The sequence below is a fragment of the Chlamydotis macqueenii genome, chromosome 1, assembly GCF_036417535.1.
Source record: "Chlamydotis macqueenii isolate bChlMac1 chromosome 1, bChlMac1.mat, whole genome shotgun sequence".
In the NCBI taxonomy this organism is placed as follows: Eukaryota; Metazoa; Chordata; class Aves; order Otidiformes; family Otididae; genus Chlamydotis; species Chlamydotis macqueenii.
In genome coordinates, this window is record NC_141556.1 from 63,525,968 (window position 1) to 63,551,164 (window position 25,197).

The window sequence follows — 25,197 nt, forward strand, 5'->3', positions numbered from 1 at the left end:
CTACAGACTGCCTTGACAGTACTGGAAATTTAGGTGGGAATTGTGGAGCAAGGACACAACGTGCAACACAACAAGGATCTAGATAAGGAGAAAATTAGGACTATCAATATTTGTACAAATGTGTTTCTATATTATCTGTGATGATTTTTGCAAAACAGAGGGTCTTTCCAAAAATGAAATTGTCCTGAAGGAAATGACAAATGAAGAAAATGAACAAAGGAGAAGCAGAAAAAAAATGAGATTTATAAAAGAAAGGGACCTCTAAAAATACAATGATGGGGCAGGGTATAGTGAATTTAAACACCAGCCTGTAATAAACTCAGTGTAACAGGATCCCTAACCGCAGCCCGGCTCTCAGGGAGGTTTCAGCTCCACTTTCCAGGCCTATCTCTTCGACCTTGTCTCTGTCACATAAACGAGCTGAAATGAACATATGTTTTTAAGTTTGTTTCTAAAATAACCAGATCGAAGCAGAAATACTGCACTGCCCACACCAGTCTCCCCCTGCCTTCCTCAGGGGAAGGAGCAGAGAAAAACCACGCGTGTTAGTCACATCAGATGAAGTGCTACAGCTACAAGGGTTTATACAAAACAGAGCCAAAAAAAAAAAAAAAAAAAAAGTCTGTCGGGTCCCAGCTGCAGGCGAACAATGAGCTGTGAGGCCAAGCAGTGACAGCGGGATGAGGCTCGCTCACCCCTGGCCTTGCTGGGCTCCCCGAGGCACGCATCGGCCCTGCGAGTGTGCAGGGGATCACCGGGCGCCTTCTGCAACCTTCAGGCCTGAGGATGGGCACCGAGAGCATCCTGTGAGTGGACTGGGCAGGAGGGGCAAGGTATTGCTGCCCCAGCCTTTGCTGTCCTTTCAGAGGCAGAGGCAGAGCACATCCAAGGGACCCGAGGTACCAAGGAGATGCTTTTGTCCTCCAGAGGATGCTACAGCAGCCCAAGAGGTGCCCTGACAGGCTCCTTTCTGAAAAGCAAGGACTTTTAATCACAGTTACTTCTAAATCCCTTTTTAGTTGTTAAGAGACGCGTGTGGATCTGGGAAGGAACAAGCATAAGCAGAGAATAAAGAGCAGATTAAATCGGCTGCTTCCCAGAGAGACAGGAGACAGTTAAAAGAGCATGCGCACTTTTCATGTTGATTGATCCCAACAAAAGTAATTTCTGTTTCAAAATCAAAATGTGAAGGAAATTGTCACAATGAAGTTACCAAGTCTAAAAAACTGTTCTTTACCTCATCTTATTCCACACTCAGTGAACACTGTAACCTCAGGGAGGCTTATTTTACTTCCAAGTTTATATCCCAAGGAATAGGTTTGTACCTGATGAAGATAAGGAAAGCACAGGGCTCCAGCAGTCTCCAACCTTTTATTCCCACTTTGTCTGGGAATGTGCTGGCTTGTGCTGCAAGAAACTCAAGGCAAATCCTATGGCCCAGCATCAATGTTTCCCTGTAGTTCCTCTGCGTATTTCTCATATTGCTGCAAGCACATCATTACCTACAAAAGCCAACTGTGACTGCATCTCCATCCACTTGTCTTCTTTCTGCCCTAAACACTGACTCTTGCAAAGCTTTTTCCTTTCACAGGGCTGCTTGTTCCTTGAAAATCCAGGCTGAATACTCTCCATGGGAAAAAAAAAAAAAAAAAAAAGACATTTTACACCCATGTTGACAATAAGCAGAACAATGTACCTGAAATGGCAGCTTGGCTTTTAATGAAAGATAATTTTCATAAAATTCAGACATATGGTCTATCTAATAATTGTTACAATGCTCAGAAAAGAATTTTCTCATTTCTCACTTTGGAGACTTGATAGTTTTTAGGAAGCCTATCTGAAAGACGTCATCAAATTGGCAGGAGAACCCAAACCCTCCTGTCTAAAATGTCTTTTACTGAGGCTACAAGTAAGATCTAAAATACTTCTGTAAACGAAGGAAGCCAGGAAAAGTTATTTTCCGTTTCAGATAATTTTACTTGTTGTCTGTCCACAACAGTACTGTGCATAACTAGTTGAATTGCTATCACAGTATAGGGTCAGCATTAGCAGAGTATATGTAGGGGTTTTTTTGAAGTAATTAAATATTTCAGGATCTAGTACTTTAAAGGTGTTTTGACAACAATGGAGACAATTTACTTTGCAAAATTTTCAAAAGTTCAAATTAGCCATGTCTCTTTAACTGGTTTTAAAACATTTAACAAGACGTTTTATGGTACAAGCCTACCCTAGGGCCACCGTTAATCCCTTATGGCCATGAGAGATACCAAGTAACCTATAGAAACTGGAAGAGAATGTTTTGTCCTTTGTTTCCCACCTATTACTGTTCACTAAACTAATTACAGAAGATTTAATAAATCATCTCAGGAAAATAAGTTGCTGCAAGCTTCCCTTTCTTGTTATGACAGGCAGCCCCATGACTTATTCTGGGTTCTAGCCTCAGCTCTGCCCTGACTGTTTTTCCAGTCTTACGCAAACGAGGAACTGTTCGTCTGCCTCCATTTCCTAATCCCATATTGGATCCCTACCATTTGATTTGCAGGGATGCTACACAATGCCTCGGAGAGAGGCAGAACATCGTGCTACCTCATTGCACAAGAGGACATGAGGCATGGAAATGTGACAGAGTAGAAGGGCAGGCCTTTAACAAAAGGCAGCTATTTGGGCATAAGCTTGAAGAAACGTGACAATGAAGTTCAAAGGGGCAAGGTGGTATGGAAGACAAGTGAGAGGTTGGTAGCGCTTGGCAGAATACGGTAAGCATGTTACACAATACATCAGGAGATTTCCCAATCAGCCAATGTGCATGTGAGCACCAAAAATTCAGTGTGAACATGGGAAAAGAAAAGCAGGTGGTGAAAAAATATTTTTTTTTTTACCTCTGCTCCAAAGCAGACAAAAAAGAATCTCTATTGCAAATTGAGAGGGTACTGAGAGGAAAAAAAAACCACTTTGTGGTCAGTGTGCAGCACCTTGGTACCAAACATGGACTAAAGAGTCGAACGAGGCTGTAGATCCCACCAGCCCTGATAAAACCTCTGTTCATAACACACAGACACTCAAGTGGGACTTGGCCTCCTTTGGCAGCGCCGCGTTGGCCCTCCCAGTGCTGCCATCCTCCCTGCTGCCGAGATGCTCCCCTTCAGAGCACAGAGAGCTCTTCTGGCACGCCAGCTCCCAGAAAAGGACTACCCCATGCAAAGCCGAGCTTACCTGGCCTTTTAAAGTGCTCTGGCACACTTTAAAAAGCACGCAGGTAGACTAAAATACATCAATGGGATGTGTTTAAGTCTGTGCTTCTAAATTCCCTGTTCTTGTGTACAGAGAGCATCTCCTACTAGCAAGCAGCACCAGCAAAACCCACAATATCTTCTGTTTTTAAAGCATCCACAGGAAATATCTGCAAGGGAAGAAACCAACGGGCTGTTGGACTTTACCTGCAGGGCTCTTTTTACAAGCTGATTGTTTCCTCCTCCTGATGTTTGCTCTGGCCCAGGTGAGATGTACTTCAAAGGAAGAGCCTCCCCGGTAGGGACTGGAAGCTGGAAGTGCTGCGATTGACAGGGACTGGCCAATTTGGGAGCTTCATCTCCAAGCCTGTGTTGCTTTCACCCTTTTGAATAGTAAAAGATAAGGGAAAGGAACTGCAAGTGCCTGTTCCCTGCTATTTTATCTCAAGACCATTTGCCAGGTGGTGTGCTGTGCAAAAATGCTCTATGTTTTGCACGCTGTCCTGACTGCGAGAAGGTGCTAGTGCGGCTCTGTTGCAATTAGTCAGATTATTATTATTGCTGGAGGCAAGGAAAGAAATGAGGTGTCAGCAAGGCTATTAAAGCAGGTAACACGAAAAAAAAAAAATGCTGTTATCCAGCCCAAGGAAGTAAAATGATCACTCGTCAGACCTGAACTTAGAAGACCTGCTGTAGAGCCCTGAGGTGGACCCAAGGGAGCCGCGGGAGGTTATGTGTCAGGTAAACACAGGAGATGGATGAACAGCGGAAGTGTAACGGGGTGAGGCAAACCCTGGCCAAGCTCTGGATTAAAACGAGGCAAGAGAAACCTCATGTTTCTGGAACATGCTGAGATCTGATGATGCGGCTTACTCTGTCCCAAGAGCCTGGTTTGAAGCCCTCAAATGGGGGCATGGCCCTCTCAGTGAGTCACTGCCACTGAATCAGGAGTTAAAGAAAACCCAAACTCCCAAAACACCAGTATCAGCAGATGGCATACTGGAAATCATCAAGACGGGGCTTAGATTTGCAGGATGCCAAAGGAAAGGGCTTTGTACTGGGCAGGATCAAATAGCAGGCCAGACTAAATGAGGTGAGATATGAGGACGCTTACTCAGGGCCAAAGGTTAATGCCTCTCCACATGACAAGGGTTGGTATCCAAGGACTCCAGAGGCCACCACGCAGCTCCTGACCTTTGCTCGGGGATCTGAAAGACAGCGCTCACCAGCTCCAGCATTGTGTGCATGCCATAGCAGAGACAACCTGGGGCAGAAGCTGAGACGCTGTTGCTAGAAGAAAGTGGTAACATCAGTAAACAGACCGGAGGGAAATATAATCATCCGGCTTCTGGCCTGATCTGTTGCAAGCCTTGCTAACACCGAACTTGAGAGTGAGGACAGTGCCCGAAAGACGGCAGGCTCATGAGACAGTGTACACAACATGGGTAAAGAACTAGAGGAGTACCTTTCTGAAGGATTAGGAGGATTACCTTTTCAAACACAGCATCTCTTTCCCTCTCCCGACAGGAGTTCCTGGTCCTCCACAGGGCTTTTGGCCCATCAGTAACACTCCCTGGAGGGTAACAGAGCGACTCAGCACCTGAAATGGACCCCAAAGGGAGAAAAAAAAGCACATTTTAGGGGCCGTACTGCTAGTGCTGGCTGCTCTGCTGTTGTGCCAGAGGAAACACAGAGGCGGTGTATAAACAGCCCAGCTGATTTTGGCTCTCACGTTGAGAGATTTTGCTGCTTCTCCTCTTCCTGAGCTGTGGAGACAGCAAGCTTTGCCGCGTGGCTGCTGCCTCTGGCACGGCATCCACCGCAGACGCACTTGGATGCTACAATCCAAACAAGAGGAGGGTTAAACTGCTGAGCGGGCGCTCGCTATTTGTAGAACCGCCCGCCCTGGCAGAGCACCCTATGGCACCCCACAGCACTTGGCGCAAGGGCTGCGGCAGCGCGTGTTCAAGGTCACACCACAGCCCTGGGCTCTGTGCCTGCTCCCAGGTGGCACGGGGTCAGGGACGGACCGGGATGGCCATCGCTGGGCTGGCTCATGGGGAAGACCTCACATCTCACTGCAGTGTGAGCGCAGCTCTGCAGCCACTGGAAGTGGAGGGAGGATAATCTGGAGCAGCTGCTGGCATTGCTCCTCTACCCCAGGAGCAACCGAAGCAGTGGACTGACTTTTCCAGTCTTACTAGGAGCAATGGAACAGTGTCAAGGATACCTAGGAATTTCCCTTTTACTGCAGCTGTGGCCACAGTGCATTTATACAAAGCAGAAGGGGTAAGTGGCCCAGCCATCAAGTATTTTCCTAATTCTCTCCACAGGCACAAGTTGTAGGCATGTTTTCTCCCTGTCCTCATGCTCTCCATAAGGATCCAGCAGAAGTGCTGCACCAGAGCTGGAAAAATGTGTCCGGATGAGGTCTTTGGAGCTCAGGTACTGCTTTGTGGTCTTGCAGTGAAGAGCTTCACTACAAGTGCATGTATGTTATACTCCCATTACTACGAAGCTGTAAATCAGATACAATTTGCAAGCAAACTTAAGGTCTTCAAAGAAGGACCTACCAAGAACAAATCCTTAGCAGACATAAAAAATATTTAAATAAACAAAAGTGTGTCACTTAAGTGTTTCATTGTTTACATGCATCAGTGGCAGCTAGGGAAAAAGCGTTCACATAGAAACTGCTAAGAAGGCCTATTATATTGCACTTCCCAACAAAGTCCAGACTGCTATGCCAGCTGTGGTCAGCTTCATCGTGCAACAAGCGATCAAAGGGAAAAGATTACTAACGCTTCCATATGAGAAACTCCTTGGCCACTAAGGGAGGGAATCACGCAAGCGGTGTAAGGTACCATGCATCTCACCGGGTGTCCTTGGGAACTATGCCGTGACATAAGTGATGATAACTGGAATCTGCAAATAAAAAGTAAGAAGATGCTACGACATTTTTTTTCCAGAGAAGAAGTGCTCTCCAGTTCAGTTGATACCATTTGTTTCCACAATGAAAAAAGTAGCAAGAAGAAAAAAAAAAAACTCACTTTGTTTATAGTCCCCCTACAAAACACTGCACAGACCTTGTTTCTTAGAGTTATAAAAAGCTAAACTAGAAGTTTTTCTTAATATGTATTAGTTTATCACATTTAATTGTAAGAAAGGAAAAGAAATATGACACATGCTACCAAAATCTCTAAGCTAAGTAGTTGAAAACGTGTATTATAAATAGATATTCCACATACATACACAACGGACACATGCTAGTTTATGTGATTTATTAAAGGACTAGGCTGAAAATATGCAGACTTTAAGACCGTGTTTTAAGAAATTTTAACTAAAAACATATGCAGAGTATACATTCTAGCAGATAATTACACATAGAGTGGAGCACGGCTCATTCAGAAAATAGGAACAGTGTAACAACGTGCCCTTTTTATCTAATTGAGAGATACATGTATTATAAAAGTACTTCCTATTTTCCTTTCTAAAAAGGCTAATTTTTAGGCACTACAGGTCACCCACCTCTAGAAACTCACTAATCTAATCTACAATGTGTAAACAGAGCCAGATTTACAAGATCCAAGAGAATACTATTTTTAACATCTTCCCTTGTCCAAAACAAAACAAAACAAAACAAAAACAAACCCCAAAACCGAACAACAACAATTAAAAAAAAAATAAAAAAGGGGCAACTCACAAATCTCAAAGAAAACATGAAACCTAGAAGATGACAAGGCCAGTCCTTCCCAATTAAAGACTCCTTCTCATTCCCACCTTTTCTCTTCCAAGAACTAGGGAGGCTGTATTTAAAGGCCTTATATATTTTTTTTTTCCTATTCCCAGGATACTCAGCAATTTGAGATAAAACGAGTAAAAGGGTGACCTCTTTACTTTAAAAAACTGCTGACAAGTTTTGTTCAGGTAAGGAGGTCGTTAAGTACTTTCTTTACCTGAGATTTCTGCAATTTTTTAACAGTAAGAAAGCTCAGAAGTTTGATCTACTTTTCCTATGAAAACTTATATTTAATTTTTCTTTCTATTTTTCAATCTATTCTGTTTGTGTGTGCATACAGGGGGGAAAACCCACATTTAAGTATAAGATGCTGCTTTTCAAAACCCTGCTTTTTACTTGTCCGAGATGACGAATGTAGCTATAAAACTCTGCATCATCGATCCAGGAATTGTGAACCCACCTCAGTGGCTTTTGAAGGTGTTCTTGTGTGCGTTAAAGGCTTTATTAGAGACAGCGAACTTGTGTCGATAGGATGGTAATTCCCCTTACTTGCTAGTAAGGCCAGGCTGAAACCTCATTGTTTTTGTTTCCTAGAGAAAGAGCTGAGATCACATCTGCATTTTATAAAAGCTCCTGAATAGTTGCTGATCAACAACAACCAGCAGCCAAATCTTCGCCTCTAGAAACTTGCATTGTTTTGCAGTTGGAGTTTGCTAGATACTATGCCCTCGTAAAAAGTCTGCTTTAGTCATTTAAGCTCTGAAACTGAAAACTGTGCTCCCCTGAACAGCTAGCAGGAATTGTTACTAACAAAAAAAATTATATGCAACAGACACCAGGCTGCATTATTCGGCTTCCTTTGTTCTTTAAAGGATACTCATCGTCAGCTCAAAACCCGCTAGCATTTCTAGGTTCCATGAAATAAGGCTATTTCAAGTTAGTAACTCAGATGTAAATGGAAAAAAAAAACAAACAAACCCAAACCATTTTCCTGTCCATTTTCTGAAGTTTGATATAAAACCTGCAAAGGCATTAAACCAGTAGGGTAGGGAGCTAGAGCTGCTGTGGGAATTAAAAAGTCGCATGTGTGACAAATGTTGGCGCTATTTGCTGCCTGTTAAGGCACAGGGGTGGGGGGAAAGACTTGTAAAATCCTCTGCCTCTCTCCAGTTTCCCTGACAAGCACATTGGGTGTGTTTTTATAAGGATGAATCTAGAAGAGAGGTGACTTTTGCCTGTTCCTCCATGGCTGCCTGTCACCCTGACCCCGCCGAGCGCTGGGGACTTGCACCCACAGCAGGGCTGATGTGCCTGGCTTGCCTTGCTGGGTGATGGACTGCTTTGCCCGACCATTCCTAGAAGCAGGAGTTGTTCTCCTGCCCAAGCTTCCTTTTCTGTGAATTACAGCAAGTCCATCAATCCTGCTTTCCCAGTTGTCATTGAGGGCTATTGTGTGTCAGCCTGGTGCACTCCTGCCAGAGGGGCTCCTTACACTTGCTCACTTGCCCGGGACAGGCACTGCGGATGCAGTTGTGCTTTGCTTAGCTTGGGATCATGCGCGGCTCAGGGCACGCATTGCTCTGATGCCAGAGCACATGAGCAAGCTGGACGTGCTCAGAGTCTGAAGTAAATGAGCAAGCTATGCCGTAAAAGCCCCCTCAAGCTGTTGGGTTGGGAGGAATCATGGAAAAGTAGGTTGTGGGGTGGATGTGAAGTGTGGGAGCTCAGGGGTAGGAATCAGCCACTTGGCAGGAGGGTGTCTTCACAGGATACTAGGACGGGGCTGGAAATGGGGAGGTCTCTGAATGCCCTCTGCCACATCAGACTCTTCTCTATTCACCGCATTTCCATCTCCATGCTTTTGCTCCTCTATTGGAAACACAGCAGAACGAGGGCTTTAGCTCAGAGATGCTGCAGTCTGTTCCCCACGCTGGCATCAACTTGTCCTCCTACAAACACGCAGAGTGCGCTCAGGCGTGGCTGGCATGGAGAGAGGAGACAAGAGCTTCTCCTGTAGCGAGGAAATGGTAGCCAGTTACATGGGAACAAGGGGGAGGCATGGAGGAGGTCACTGGGTTCCCTTTCTCCACGTCACGTGTAGGTAGCTACACCCCCAGGTACCCACAGCTTACAAAAACACGTGGATGTAAATGGAAAAGGGGTCTAGTAGGTCCAGGCTGCCCACAGTAGCCACAGCCAGGCTGTAGTTTGCCCCAGCTTCCCCCCTTCTCAGATGAGAACCCAGTCACCTTACAGCTCGTTCCTTGCATTCCTTTGTCCAGGTAAAGCACAGGCTGTTGGGAACACCTCAGCCACACTCAGCCCACCTCCCAAGGAGCATTTTACACCGCAGCATGCTGCCTTTGTCCTGCAGGATGTCCTGGCTCTGGAGGAATTTTTAGGCAAGAATCAAGTGGGCTTGCACTTAGTCTTGAGCTGCTTGGCACATTCCTGCCAGTAAAAGCAGCAATTTCTCCATCTTCACTGGAGACCCTTGCAGACATCTAACCTGTAATGCTAAAAGGGTCTCTGGGAGAGGTGTTCTCCAGGTAGGTCCCCAGCCTTAATAGACACTAACCCTTTCCCCAGATGGAAACGAGTGCGCACCTATTGATTTCAAGAACCTGGCAGAGATAACTTATCAGGATGGAACTATTAACTCCTCTTGGAATTGCATAACTTGCTGAACTATTACCATGCACAGAAGGCTGTGTGGTACAAGAGGAGATAAAAAAATCCGCCAGGCAAAAGGAGGAGTTACAGCTGAGGAGTCATGTTCTCCGAGAGCTTAATTTCAGGTTGGTCTAGGAAAACACGTACGACCGTACACTTCAAAATCAAACGGGGAGAATTCAGCATTAGGCACAGTTGCAGGACACAAAGTAGCTGGCTCAGGACAGAGTACGTTTCTGTGGAGTAGCGTGAAGGCACGGCCCTCATGGTTTTTTATGAGGGTGAGAAAGAACGGTATGAGCTGTGGGTTGAGTTTCATAAAGGCCATTGTCCCCTTCTGGGATATCAGCGATGGGATACATACATTTTTTCCACAGCAGAGCAGAACCAGACTGTGAGGAACTTGGGCCCATTCTCTGTAATTTGGGACTCGTGCTGAGGCAGAGGAGCCGTTCACCAGCCTCCTGTCTGGGATTTCCTTCATTCCTTCCTTGTCCCTACAGCAGTGGTTTTCCACCTGTGGCCTGTAGCCTTTGGAAAAAAAGAGGTAGCAACCGTCCCCGGAGGACACAAAGTGTCCTCAGTAACCCCGAATTTGTTGGTTTTTTTTGGTTTGGTTTGGGGTTGTTTTCTTTTTTTTTTTTTTTTTTTTTTTAAAAAAAAAGGCTTTACACCTCTGTGGGAAAACTTCCAAGACCTGCCACTCCAAAGCCTGGGAAGCCCCTGCCCTGCTGCTGTGGGGGGGGGGTGGGAGAGCAGGGCACGGGATGGACCCCTCGCCGGCAGCTCCGGGCAGGGACCGGCCCCCCGGGGGCTGCGGGACTCCCACCGCCCCCTGACCGTCACAGGGAGCAGCCTTTGCCCCGTGTAAAACCCCGAGTAAACCCCGCGGAAGGGGTCCGCGAGGGGCGGTGCGGGGCGGTGCGCGGGGGTCCGCCGGGGGAGAGCGGGGAGGCGGGTGCGCGGGGTCCGCCGGTGGCCGCGGCGGGGCGGGGCGCGGGGCGGTGCGCGGCGGGGCGCGGTGCAGGGCCGCCACGGGCACACGTGGCTCAGCCCCCCCAAAAAGGCGCTCCCCGCTGACGGGAGCCGGCAGTTCGTACCTTGGCCCCTGCAGCGGCGGTCGGTCGGTCGGTGGGTCCGGTGGGTGGGTGCCGGTGCGCGGGGGCCGCGGTTGGCTGCGGAGCGGCGGTTCCCGCCCCTGCGGAGGCAGCCGGCGGGACTCAGGACGGCCCTACCTGCCGGCGCGATGAACCTGACCGCCGAGAGCCACCGCGTCCCGCTCAGCGACGGGAACAGCATCCCGCTGCTGGGGCTGGGCACCTACGCCGACCCCCAGAAAGTAAGTCCGGGGGCGCTCCGCTCGGCTAGCGGCCGCCCTCCCCGCAGATCCCCCCACCCCGAGCCGGGGCTACTCTCCCATATTCCCCTTCCCAGTTTCTCTTTCTGCTCCTTTGTCCCTGCAAAGTTAAAGCCCGAGCTCTCCCGTGAGCAGGAAAAGGTGTGCGGGGGCCGGAATAGAATAAATAAAAAAACCCGCACAGGTTGCGGTGTGCGCTCACCGCCCCGGCGGGCTCAGGGGAAGGGGGCGCGGGGTGGGGGACTCTGCCGCTGCCCTGGGTGGAACGGGAGGGGAGGTCCGGTGAGTGCAGCCCCGTGGCCGCCGCAGTCACCGGGACGGGAGGTGACACCCCAGCAAGCGGCGAGTCCCGGGGCAGGGCGGCCCCGGAGCCCTCGGTCCTGAGAAGCCCGGAGCGGGGAGGGTCGGTGCCGCTGGGGCACCCCATCCCGGCCTGGCCCCCCTCCCCTCCTCTGCTCCGAGTGCAGATAAGATGAGGGATTTCGGACCGTCTTGCAGCTGGCCCCGACACTTTCCAAGGAATGTTCCTGAAACAAAGACCCAAATTCCTGCATCCTGATTCCTGCGGCTCCCACAGCTGAGTGCCAGCGGCCAAACCGCTCTCAAATATTCTGCATCCTTCGGTTTTGCGTGTCCCGGGCAGGCATCCCTTCTCCCTGTCGCTGCTTTGGCCGCATCCGTGGAAGCACACCTGATGCTTCCTCCCTCTGCGCACCTGGAAGCGCAAAGGCAACTCGCTTGCAACCGCCTTTCCCTCTCCTAAGCTGCCTGATCTTTGAGCAGTTTTTTTTTTCTTTTTTTTTTTTTTTTCTTTATTTGAAGAGTAAGAAAAGAGATATCGTAGCCAGAACGCCTTTGGTGTAGTAGCATCAGAGTTGAGATGCAATACTGTGTGTATGACTGCACCTACCACACGGTGTTTAAAAACACCTTTTTAAAGAAAACTCTTGATTAAAGCCATTTAACTACCTCTAATTGTACTATGGTATATTAATAAAAGCGTCGAAGAAGATCTTCAATAAATGCTGCTGCAGGCAGCGCACGAGTGATGCAGAAAGGGTGTAAGAAATCCCCAGGGCTGCAGATCTCCCTGGTTAACAATGCTGGTGTACATGGGGAAAAAATAGCGGGAATCTGCAATTTCAGAAGCTGGGCACCTTTCCCCACATCGCCGGACTTTCTGGAGATATTTTCAGCTACTGCCTTCTTTAAGTAATGGTTAGTGAAACAAAATGAAGCTCTCTAACAGGAGTTTTAACGTAGCAAAGCAGAGTATTGTATAATTCAGTGATGAAATAGCTGTGAGCAAACTTGAAGCGTCCCTTTCCAGATTTGTATATCACACCCCCCCCAACTCTTGAGTTGCAGTTTTACAGTAGTTTTAGGTTGAGAAAAGCCAGGCTACCAGCAGATGGGCTGCTCCCGCTTCTCTGCGCTTCTCACTCGCCGTCCAGATGAGCCGTGACCCAGCGCTGTGGCATCAGCCCAGCTCAGGCGCGGAGCTCAGAGCGGCAGGTAACCTGCTGGAGCTGGGAAGGGAGGCGGATGGGATTCCCCTTGTGGGAATTGCTTCTCAGCAATGCTGTAACCCTGCAAAGAGTTCGTTCTGCAGAAATCCCAATGTCCCGAAATCAGGACGGCAGCAGCCCTGCTCCTTCTCCCTCAGTCCTGCAAAATCCCGCTGCCTCCTTTGCCCTCCCGCAGGTTGAGGTGGATGCCGAGCCTTTGCAAGGAGTTTATCCAGCAAAAATGGATCAGTTTTAGGTAGGGTTGGTTTTCAGCTGAATCAGCCCTGGGTAGTGGCTTTTTGCTTCTCGCCTGTACCTCCCATGTTTTCTGGTAACAGAACGGGGTGGGGGGTGGGGGGAGTACACAACAGGAAGATGCAGGCAGGGCATTGCTATAGCAACTCCAATTTAGAGCAATTGAAGCTCCTGTGTAACCGCATCCTCAGTGGGGATGGGTGCATGTACCCAACCACCCGTTCTCCCTCCCCCCCACATTTGTAGGAGTTTGATTTTCTGAGCTGTCTTTCTCTTTCTATGTGATAAACATGTTAGAAAGTTATGGGTGGGAGGAGGAGCTAGGAAGAGGTAGAGAAAGCAGCACGGATAAGGCACTTGCAAAAATCGCTTTTTAGCGGAAGACCAGGTGAAACACTGCATATGGAGCTGAAGAAGTTGGGCTGAAGCTTTACGCGAGGATTAGGACTGCGTATTTGAGTTGGGGAACTTGTCACAGAGAGCAGCTGGGGAAAGGTGGTAGCCGGGCGCTACGGGATCTGTCGCAGAATTTTTTTTGCAACTCCTGGTCAGTGATGGGGTGGGATGTTTAAATAGGTCACAGCTTAAAGCTCACCCATCTCAAAAAGGCTGCTTTGCTAGTAAGAGGACGGGAAAGGGGGGCTTTTGTCGACACCTTGCCATAGCAGCAAAGTGCCACTTAGCTGGGACAAGCTGCTCCGCCGAGTGCTGACTTGCACCTGGTGTAACTTCCACCAGGATGCCTGGCGAGGTTTCTGTCCTGCTCCTCCCGCCTAGAGAGCTGAAAGGCTTTGTGGCAACTCGGGACCGTTTCAAGGTTTATCTTAACAAGCCAGGCTATAAACTAGCACCAACATGTTTCCCTTAAAACGCTTAGCTGTAGCCTTTTGTGGCTGAATTGCTTAAGAAGCAGCATCTGAGCCACCCATTCTCCAGTGGTGGGGGCAGGCAGCTGGTAGTAGCAACGGTGCCAGCCGTCCCCGGCATGCTATTTCTGCTCATGAGTCAGATCTCTGCGACTTCGAGTCATTTTGTGCTTTGATATAAAATACATAGCCATTCATTTGTCATATTATTCATCTTGCTCTTAGAGGCAGATGATTTTTTTTTCTTCCCCCCCTCACCCCCCCAAAGGTTATTCACCCTGGCATCTCCATGTCAGAGCAGCTTGTCCAAAACAAATCTGTTTTCTCAATCTCGTGCTGTAGCCCAGTAGCTCGTAATGAGCCCAGAGTGTTCTTCCTGAAGTGCAGGAATGCACTCACTGGTTAAGCAAACCAGGCAGATCTAGTTAGCCACGGAGCAGGGAAAACTGCTTCTCCGACAGTCGGTAACAAGAAAACAGAGGCAGGAGACCAGCTTTCATGTTTCGGGGCTTTGTCTGGATAAACTGCACAGCAGTGCCTTCAGAATCAAAATGTGTCAGCAGATTGCCTTGCTCGTCTTAAATAACTTAATTGTTCTCCCAAAGACTACTTTGGGAGATAAGTCATGTTTCTCCAGTTGTGAAACACTGAATAAAAAAAAAAAATCTATTGACTGAAATTTGTTCCTGTGTAGAAGTTTACTGACTCAACAAGTACATCACCCAACTGGACCAGAGCTGGATCACTGTGGAAAAGGTCCATTTGATAATCAAATAATTTGAGTTGGATACTCTTTCTTCCTAGGTGTAAGAGAGCTTTCCTTCTGACAGGTCAGGATGACAAGAGCTGAGATAATCCTTTGAGACTGAAAACACTGGTGGTGCAATGTTGGGGATTTCTTTTTGCTTTGTTCTCCTAGCACAGCAGGAAAGTGCAATGAATCTGCTATCAGCTCATCTGCAGGCAGAAAGAAAGGAGTCTTCACCGTGTCATAAAATTAGTGATAAATTTGAGCTGGTTATCAAGAAAAGCACTTAGAAATATTTTTTGCTGCTTTAATTGGTGTTTTTTATCCTTATTTTTAAGGGAAGGTGATAACTGTATAACCAAAAAGCTTAGTTTGCTTTTTGGTGCAGATTTCAGTGCGTTGAAGTTTGGGTTTGCATTCTCCTTCACACAGAGAAGGAAATGTTGTAAGTTGTATTTGAGTCTTGTCTATGTAAATTAGGCTGTTCATCCTAGCAAGGATGGACTCAAGCGAAACACTGAAAATCTCAGTCACTGATTCCTTCCCCTCTTCTCTCTTCCCTTCCCCAAATACTGTCTTGTCCTTGTGGGTCTGGGAAGGAACCACAGCAGGAGCAGTGAATCTGGGCTATCAAGGCCCCCTCCAGATGGCTTTAAAATTTGAGGCCAACTCTGCCTCTGTCTGGCTCTGCGGATCCTTCTGGCAAAGCCCCGCGTGTGCAGGAGCGGCTCTGCCAAGGCTCCAGCCTATACGCCGCGTCCAGCTTTCCCTCCCTGAGGGCCCCCCGAGCCGTTGACCCAATTCTCCGGGGTATTAAATAGTTGGGGAGGGAGGAGGGACAGGGCAGCCCCACATGGGTTGGAGGGTGGAAGAGGACAGCCCCCTTGATGAGCCCACGGCACGGCCCCCGTGCTGCAGCAGAGCCAGATCAACCCCGCAGGCTCTCACCATCTCCCAGCATCAACGCTCGGTTCCCAGCACAGCCCGGCGAGCGGTACCGGTACCTGTCTGGAAGCGGATGGGGTGCGGGGACGAGCAGGCTTAGAGGGGAAAGGTGCTAAAAACACTCCTAAGTCCTGGAAATCCTATGCCTTGTTAAAATGGCACTTACGCCCGCTTCACTTCATAACTCATCCCTGTCAACACAGCTAAGATCATCAGCCCAGTGCCTCTGCTGTCTCCCTGGAAGGTCAGGGGGCCTTGGCCGCAGCTCCTCTCCTGCCTTCCTGTTTTGACTGAGGGAAGCGAGGGCTTGGAGGGAAGGTTGTAGCAACCGCACTGTACACAGGCACTGCTTCTGAAGCAGAAGATTGGGCAAAGCGCTCAAGAATAGCGCTGGGTGAGGGTTTTTGGCAAGTTGTGACTTTGCTAAAAATGAGGTTCTGAGGTAGCCAAATCCATTCATAAATTGGAAGCAGTTTTGTGGAATATTTTCAGGCAAAACAAATGGCAAAGCATTTCATTTTGGGCACTGGCAGTACAAGCTGAGGAATCAAAGGATTATTAAAGCAGTTGGAGGTAGCAAGTTCCCTTTTAGCAAGTTCCCTTTCCTTGCATAGCCTGCTGCTGAGGGAATCCACACCAGCGGTGGGAAACCAGATTCAATCCTCATCTCTGCCTCCGGGGATGAAATTCATATCGCATAGCCCAAGAAAATAACATGATCACAGGGGTATGTGATAGCTAGAGAGAGGCAAGAAGGAATATGTACAGGCTGGAGCGGGAGGAGCACCCTCCCCATGGGAAAGTGTGCTGCCCACCAGCCCCACAGCGCTGGATGCTGAAGAACTCGGGATGGCATCCAGCCAGGAGGGAGAGAGAGACCCGTTTCCCCAAATCCTTAACCTACCACAAAGTAACCCTTGTGAGCGCCCAGACAGTCTGGGTTTTGTGTAAGAAGAAATTGCTGGTTTGAATCAGGGAGAGGAAAAGTTCATCTAGGGCTCCCGTACCCAATCTGAGTGACCAAGTAAAAAAAAATAAAAAAATTAAAAAATCTGTTTCGGATAAGTAAAAACACTGTTTTGGCACCCTGAATTACTTTTTACACCCAAGTTAGAAGCTAAACAGAATAACTTTTCGTTGTAAAGGCCTAGCAGCCCCTCGTGCTCTTGTAGGACCTTTTATGCCAAAAAGTTCCTCGCACAAGGACAAGCGCGCACAAACTGTTTTCAGTCGCTGTTAATGGTGCAGGCTGCATCTCTGCTGCAGGCTGCATCTCTGCTGCAGGCTGCTTGCCTTGGGAGCTGCCGTAGGCTACCTTTAAATCACAAGAGGTAATAAGTAAGTGACTTGTCCTCGTGATGAGATCTGGATCTCTGAGCTGCAGTAAGGGGAGGAACACACACACTTTAATTCCTTTTGTTTTCCTCCTGGCCATCACTGGCTTCTGAAACACCACCAGCTGGAGACAGCAATGATTTCAGGCAACCTGTAGAAAAAGTTACCTGGCCTGACCCAAAGCTACAAAATGGGTCATGTACTGACAGTCTCAGCCAGGAGTGACACCTGAGGTCTCTGGAGACAGAATTGAAGCTTAAAGGCTTCTACTTCTCTCTTTCCTACAAAATTTCTCCTTCTCTGACTCAGACACCTGTCTTCCTCCTGAGGTAAACCTCCCACTCTGCTTCTAGATTTTTTTCTTGAAAGAGAAGCGAAGCAGCGGCAAGAGCAGGAACTGCCCTAACATGCAACAGTCCTTACAGCCTTAGCTTACTTCCCATGACATGCTATTAAAATAAATATATAAAGAAAATGCCACAATCCTTTTAATGTGAACAGTTACACATAAATATGTGTTTGAACTCAGCAAGTACTGTGTCTGAAGTTAGTTCTGTAATGAAGTAACAGAACTGTAAACGATAAAGAAATCACCACAGATGTAAGCCAGGGAGATATTTTGCCTTTTTCCTCCTTGAAAAGGGCACTGGGAACTTGATTTGAACAAACCTGAGGGGAATCAGCTGGGATATTTGGCTACAGAGCCTCATATTTATGCCCTGAACTTAAGTGAAGAAAGTTCCCAAAACAAAATTGTTTTTAAAAACTTTTTGGGCCATACCCCCTGACCAGCATTTCCAAAGGACTTTGTGCCCCTTTACAGTCCCTTTCAGTAACCACCACTGGCTTTCTCAAGCTGTTTGCTTTTTAAGCAGCAGTATTACCTCACGTAGTACTAATTCTTGTTGTCTTCAGGGAGTGCATTGGAGCAGAGGAGCCGTGGCTGGCCAACACATAGCAACGCACGGCCTTTCAGGGCTGGGATTTCTGAGATGCTTCAGAGGGTGGCCTTATGTTCCCTTGGTCTCTGAGGATACCCTAAAACCATACTCCCAAAGTGAGAGCTGAACACTTGAGGCAAGGGCAGAAGGAAAGGAAACGCATCTGCTACGTGTCCTGGAGGGCTCCTTGTCTGCCTGTTAGTAAACTCTTAGCCCAGCCTTCACGCTGAAAGACATTTATCCCAAAACTATATATCTGTAGCCAGATCACTCACTGACAAAGTTGTGACTCAGTTTCATGCTTGAAGGACTAAACCATACTCAGACAATTTGGCTCGCACAAACCGCAGATGGGATGCCTTTCCTTTAGTGGCTGGTGTCCTGGTGTGGAGTGATACCCTCATTGCTTAATCTCTCAGGTTTTACTCCTTATTCCTTGACTAAGTCACAGTAACTGGCAAGATCCAGTTGCCAAGAGTGGGTAAAGGCAGGATTTCTTGGTATTTGGCCCCCAGATGCCTTGAGGAGGGGTGGTAGCAGGCATCAGCTTTTAGCAGCAGAACAATGTGGAGGAGTGCAGCTGCTTGCCAGAGACACGATCAAAAGCACCATGAGTAAGAAGATACAAGAGAAGGAGTCTGCATGAGGTTTCAAGAAACTGCAGTGGCTCTGGGCTGTATTTTTGTCTGAATCCACCCCTGCCGTTTGCTACAGAGATGGCAAATATGCTGGAGGATGAGGGATGAACAGATGAACGTTTAAGATGCTGCTTTCACAGATCTGACTTCTCATAGCAAACGAGTGAGGGTACAGAGTAGAAGAATGCACCAAATTAAAAGGGTCTCAGACAAATTTTGCTTTCATCACTGACTTTGGTTAAAAACTTGACGCGTTTTTAAGTTCCCTTTCATATATGCTTTAATGGCATGTTTCCCACCTACAGAAAGCAGAGTTTGTTTATCTTACATTCACCTTTTCTGTTCTGCCGCTGGTCTTTCTACATGTCTGTGCCTTCAACACTTTGTCTTCTTGGTGTTCAGACATGACCTCTCCTCCCTGTAACCACCTCTTGACGCCTCAATTCCTGCTAGCTCCCTGCAATCTCATGTTATACAGTGGAACATTTTTGGCTTGCATAAATGCAAGATTGCATCTTTATCTCATTAAGAAAGGAAAATTAAGTAATCTAATTAGAAAAAAAAAACAGGTAATCAGAAAAGATAGCTGCTTTTTTTTCTGAAATGCAGCAGGCTCAAAAACTCATCGTTTTTGTGTAAGAACTGTACTTTAACCATTAAAGTTGGATTTTAAAGTTGGATTTGACTTATCACTCTCTATCATGCTGGAGGAAAGACTCTCACATGCACGTTTCTTGAGGACACAAGCTTTGTTCTTATGACTTTGATTGGCACAAAACCAATGGCTGTAAGACACTGTTGAATTTGCAGAAATGCTCATTTACCTCCGCGTAACTTCTCTGCCGGAATCTCTGTGGTTCCTCATTTCTATGAATCCTGAAGCTTAATAGAAAACAAATTGATAGTATGACTAATGTCTGCTTCGTGCCAATGGCTTCTGTGGTGTTTCCAGCTATGAGCACAGTTAGTGTCTAATCATGTGTGGCAGATTAAAAGCTGCATTTACTTAAATAGTCAACATGTAGAATTCCTGATGAGGATGAGCCCAGCCTTGTAGATGAAAGACTATCTTACTAACTAAAAAGTTCATCAACCTACGGAGGACTTCTGAGCCAAATGGCCACAAAATCACTAGTCCTGGAAAATGGTGGATTTTTCAGTTTGCTCTGAGGAGTAGATTATGTTCAGAATTACTCCCCCTCCAAACCTGAGCATGCCCTAAACTATAAGCCTTCAAAAAAACTCTTCTTAAAAAGGGGGTATCTCTAACCTAGGCTGACATGTCAGCTGCTATGTGAAAACATTTTCCACGTACTCCAGGACCAAGAGACATAACCCCCTGCAGAGTGGAGGACTTCTACTAATGAAACCGTTGACAGCCAGATAATCGCCTGGCCCCAGTGCAGCGATGCCTGCCTGATCCAAGCAGAGGGGCTGGCTCTTACAGCCAACCTGGCACTGTGTCACTTGGCTCCCAAACGCAGTACCGACACACACGGACTTGAGACACCGCAAGAGCGCTCCAGAGGAAAAAGTTCCCAGAGCAAGGTGACATTTAGGAGATGACATCTTTGTCTGGGAGTCAGTACAGCTTTCAGATGGTGGATATCAGATGCCAACGTCGCCCACCGAGCTACATGTCTGGCTATGATATAGGGTAGAATTGCGTTTAATCAGCCTAGGTCCCAAACTAATAGAAGGTTAATCCAGATAAGCTTTTAGGACAGGAGCACTAACCAAAACCAGTAATAGGGATTCTTGTTTGAAAAATAACCAAGCAGAAAGTAGAACTTTTCCACTCCATAACTGCATACTGCACTGACAAGCACTAGCTGTTTCAATATACTGCTCTTCCAAAAACTATAAAGCTAGCTGTTGCCAATGCAATAATATCAAGGCCAAATATTGATACTAAAAAAAAAAATACATTTTTTTTTTTCTCTTTTCCTCTGGCTTTCTAAACATGCTGTATTTTTAAGCCTGCTCAAGAGCCACAGGGAAAGCCCTCCTATGTAAATAAAAGTTACAAAGATTGTTCTACAGAAGATGAAACAGGAAATCACTGGCATTGTTGAGGAGGGGGAAAACTGAACCCCTATGAGTGAGTAATCTGAATTAACACAACTGAATGATAACGCTTGTTGGCAAGAACATTTAGAGTCCAATTTTCCAGACAAACCTCAATTTTCTAAAACATTCCAGACTGGCTCCATACGTTAAATATGGCTGTGCACTCCCGTGTGTCCCTGATTCCCCACAGTTCTCTGAAGAACAGTGTAAGCATGTTCTTACAGCCCATGCGGGAAGCTAACATCTGGGTTGTGTCTTCTGTTGACCTAGGAGGCCACATTTGTCGAAACTTGAAAATGCCGTGCAGAAAATGCCTCACTAGGCTTCATCAAAGCCAACTTTTGTTAGTTCAGCTAACTAGGTGGTGGAATTCCCCAAATTTTACATTTGCCTTTGCAAACACTTCTTCGAACTGGCGCCAGAAACCTCTCCCCTTTAACTCTAGGGAAGAAAGAAGAACTACTGGCAACCTTTTCCTTCTCCTCTGTTATTGCACAAGCTGGTTCTTTAGCTTCCTCTTGTACCTCACGCATCCCTGGGATCACATTTCTTGTCTGAAGGGTGTTTTGATAGCATCCACCCTTCCAGTTAGATCTGTGCTTTCCAGGGCTGGCTATTGTGTCCTCCCGCTCTTCAGGAAACTGTCCCAGTCCACCCTGCTGGCACTGCAAGCATGGGACCCAGGTGTGCACATCATTCATTTGGTTTGCTTTAATCCCCTGGCTATTGACAGAGGGGCATGGCAGCCCTTTAGCTTAGGCTTGCATTAAGGGAATTTGCATCAAGTGAAAAGTTGCGGCGATCCTAAAACTGAGGATTCTGCAATCAAGTGGTAAAAATTACTCCAGCAGCCTCTGCCAGCTACAACAATAAGGCTTTCCTGAACACAGCTTTGGCTAAATCCTAGAATAACAATGTCACAGGAATTCTAGAAATGCTAAATCTGCAGTTATGCAATCTAATTTCTGTTGTGCGGGCAATCAAACCTCAGGCTTCAGGCCACTGACAGGACATCAGACTAGAGGAGAAAGGCACCCCTTGTCCATGCTCATTCACACACGAGGAAGCAAACATCACCATTCCCCACCATCTTCTCCAGGCACATTTGCTATCCTCCACTTTCTAAGGTGATGCAGTGCATGACACAGAGCAAAACTCTAGGCTGGCAACTCGTGGCTCTCAACTGTGCTCTCAGCCTCGGTTCTCAGCTCTACCTGCTTTTGCAGAGATCCCTTCTCTGGGTTTTGCTTCCTGGATGGTGGCTGCCAATACTTCCGGGGGACGACAGCCAGATTTTCCTGTGTAGGAGAGGGGGGGGTGTGCTGGCGGTCGCATTTTCCAAGAAAGAGGTGTACAGTACAACTTCTCCTTTACAACATCAAACAATTCTAAGAATGTACCCTGTGTGGCTCATATCCTCTGGCTTTGTAAACTCAACCTGTGCTTCCCTGTAATGCCTTCAGCACACGTTTTCTATGCTCTGTTCCTAACATCTGAAGCCAGTCCTCTTTGCCAGTTTGTCCGGAAAACAGGCAAATGGAAATAAGCAACTGGGCTTCTAGAAACTTGCATAAGAATCCGTGTGTGAGTGCCGAGTGCTGGCGAAGGAAGCTCTGAGCCCAGGAATGCACCTACTTTCTCCTTCCTGTATTTAGCTGACTAAGATTCCTAAACAGCGGTTCAACATCTTAAATTATAGGTTAGGACTGGAGTGCTTAGCTTACAGTTTGGATCTCTTGTGTAATTCAGCTGCAGCTGCGTTCAGATTTTTCTAGGAGATGGCCCTGTCTCTCCCAACCTCAAGCTCTTCCTCCCAGGATCATTATTCCCAGCTGAGGGACTGGATACCATCACACTAACCAGGTGAGGTGCTCAGGACGAAGGCAAACGGCTCCTTCCCTGAAGTGCTGCTTCCTCAGCTCTCACATGCTACCGAGACTGGTGCAACTCTGTAGAGCTGCATGTGTGAAACAAGGCAGAGCAGAATCTGGGAGCCAAAATCAGACTGGTTTCCTTTACTGTATATAGTAATAAAGAATAAACGACAATAGCAATGCTAAGACACTTATAACAGTGGTGCCTATGCTAGTTGTTCACACGGTTTTGCAACTATCTGCCACTAATGCGTCCCGTTAGCTTTGTCTTTGGAGGTAACCAGAATCCCTCTTTATCAGCAGGAAAGCTGATGGAAATTGCTGATCAAAAAAGGATGCTATAGAAAATGCAACAGGATTGGCGGGCAGCTGAGATGCAACACTAAATAATAGTAATGAGCAGGGCAACTGCTAACACTGCTAAGTAAGTCCTGTTGTACTTGAGTAGTAAAATTCATGGGTATGCCTGCAAAAAAAATATTCTCCTGTGGCTTGGTCACATGTAATCATGAGCGAAACTGAAGCTGTACATTTTCTGTGGTAGGGAGAATAGTTTTTGACAAAATAGGATGTGAGGGAAGGTGTCTGGAATAAACATTAAAAAATAAAAAGTTTCATGGTCTCAGAGGAAAAAGAGAGCAGACCCTTTCAGAGAGGCAGAACAGATGAAGCACATTGCTTTTTCAGACTCATGAAATGTGGTAACTGGCCAGTTGGCTACTTCTTCTGTGGAGAAGTGGCCAAATTGCTTCTTCCTTTCTTTTAGTGAAGGTGCAAATCCAAGTCTGCTCCCTCGGCCCTTCTGCTGGTTTTATTTACCATAGAATATGAAGGAAACGGATACTGGTTTAATCTGTCACGCGTGGTGGTAAATCAGCAGGTTTACAAGCTATTGATTGATAGAGGGAATAATCGTCTGTGTTGTTTCCTTAAACTCTACGATCTTAAATATAGCCTAGATGCTATTGAAGCAGCAAGTGGTTCCAGTCAACCAAGCAGTTTTTCTTTCATCATAAAACATATAATAAATTTAATACCTTTTTTTGGCACAAATTAGTGACTGATTGTAAGAGCACTGAAGATAAGAATCTGACTTACAGTGTACAAGCGGTTATAAAATTCCAGTTCTAAAACAACAGCCCTTGATCAAAGTAGCATAGTTGCAGGGCACACCGATTAGAAGCTGAAACATTAATTATAGGTAAGGATCAAGCATACCTCTTATCTATACTTAAATAAAAAGTAGTAAAGAAGCAAAGACTTGTCTTAAGGCCAAAGAGTCTTGAATTACTACTGACAAAGCACAAAGGTTTACAGCATTGAGACACTTCAGTACCTCATCTGGCAATGGTGCTGCTTTAAGCATCAATGAGCCCTGCTTATTTGGGAATGGTGCAAGAATAAAGGCCTGCCTGAAATGAGTAGACGGCATGGGCAATCACGTTTTAGATAACGTACGCTAGTGAGTATAACCCGCAGTAAGGAGGAGGAGGTCTGGCTTTCCTGATAGAGTGCAGGTGGCTGCTCCGTGGCCAAGCGCTGCTCCATCAGCTGCTACGATTGAAGTGCCGACCCTTATACAACACCACAAGATGTACAAGCAGTCATATCACAGACTTCCATCTGCACTTCAGTAGAAGTTGGTTTTCAGTTGGTGATCTCTGATATGGTCACTACTAAAGACTTTATTTCCATGAAAAACAGCAGACTAAAATGCCTCAGGCTGAGCAGCGGGGTGGAGGGGCAAGACGTGCCTTCTCTGATGGAAAGATGGATGAGCAGTGGTGATCTGAGTCACCCAGCTTTAATATAGTCTGTCAGGAAACAATGGAATAAGATACGGCACTTAAGGCAACACTTCTAAAAAGTGGCAAAACCACAACATGACTAGCCTGTGCAACTCATCAGCACAGCTTACCACAGCCCATTACTGCAGGATTTGGAAGGATTAAATATGTGAAATGCTAGAAATGATAGTTTCTCTATTAGAATGAAAACAAACATACTGTATAGAGTTTCCAGACTCACAGATGTCCCAGGCCTTCAGCTGGGACAGTTCAATAGAGGCAGGATTTTCCAAAAACTGTTCCCTAGCTTGTCTTGCATTTTTATATGAAGCACCTTAGACCAGAATCTGTCAGACCTAATATACCACATCAGATGAAATGAACTAGTGCAATGAAAACATTTATATTTAATATAAACCCATCTCCGGCCATTGGTAATCAAGGCCTGATCCAAAAAAAGCTTCCTCAAGCCCCTAAAGAATAAGATTAATCCTTGAGATGGAGGAGTTTCGCAAGATTATTTGTACAGATGTGTGTAAGTTCCATGCAAAAGATGAAGAAACACATAGAAGTTCAGCTTTAGCATAAACTAACTGATTCAGCCAAAGGCAATCGCAGCAACTGCAAGCTTTCTCCGTCCCACCCTCCTCCCAAGTCTGCAATTATGCCATTGCCCCGTGTGTGAGACTCTACCCTTCTTCAACTATTCCTTCTGCTTTTGTTACCGACCAAAATGGCCCTGGTGCTTGAGAAAAGATGGAACTCAATAATCAACATTTCCTTGCTTTGTGGTGTTTAGTTTACAGCTTCGGGGAAAGACTGAGAGGCACGTTCAAGCAATCTCTCAAGAGTGCAAAAAGAAGAGAGAGGAAATCCTAGGATCAGGTCCATATCTCGTTTTCAGGTTCTTCAACAAAAGGGAAAAAGTTAAAAAAAAAAAAAAAACAAACAAACAACAAAACTTTTTTTTTTTAAATAAATCAATATTTATGTGTCACTGTACTCTAAATGTTCTGCTTTCATACACTTGAATGGTAGAAGTCAAAAAGGCTGAAAAAATCTAAAAGTCACACTGTGAAAAAACACGTTTCATAAAGAAAATGCTGATTGCACTTTTAAAAATATATTTCTCTTTTGGATAACTTGGACTTGAGCTCACAAGACCTTTGAGCTGAGCCCTGTTTCTCTGTGCTAGTCAGCCTGAGCTTTGCAACTGCGGCTGCAGTGCCGTGCA

The 25,197-nt window shown here is 46.5% G+C and overlaps 1 protein-coding gene across 1 annotated transcript in view; it reads left to right on the top strand.

Moving 5' to 3' along the window:
• The first annotated feature begins 10,726 nt into the window (after window positions 1-10,726).
• The window catches only part of AKR1D1 (aldo-keto reductase family 1 member D1), a 34,233-nt gene continuing 19,762 nt past the window's right edge, over window positions 10,727-25,197 (top strand). The window contains exon 1 of the mRNA XM_086740157.1: window positions 10,727-10,978. Coding sequence (XP_086596283.1) covers window positions 10,886-10,978 — 93 coding nt within the window. The 5' untranslated portion in view covers window positions 10,727-10,885. The remainder of the gene's footprint in view (window positions 10,979-25,197) is intronic.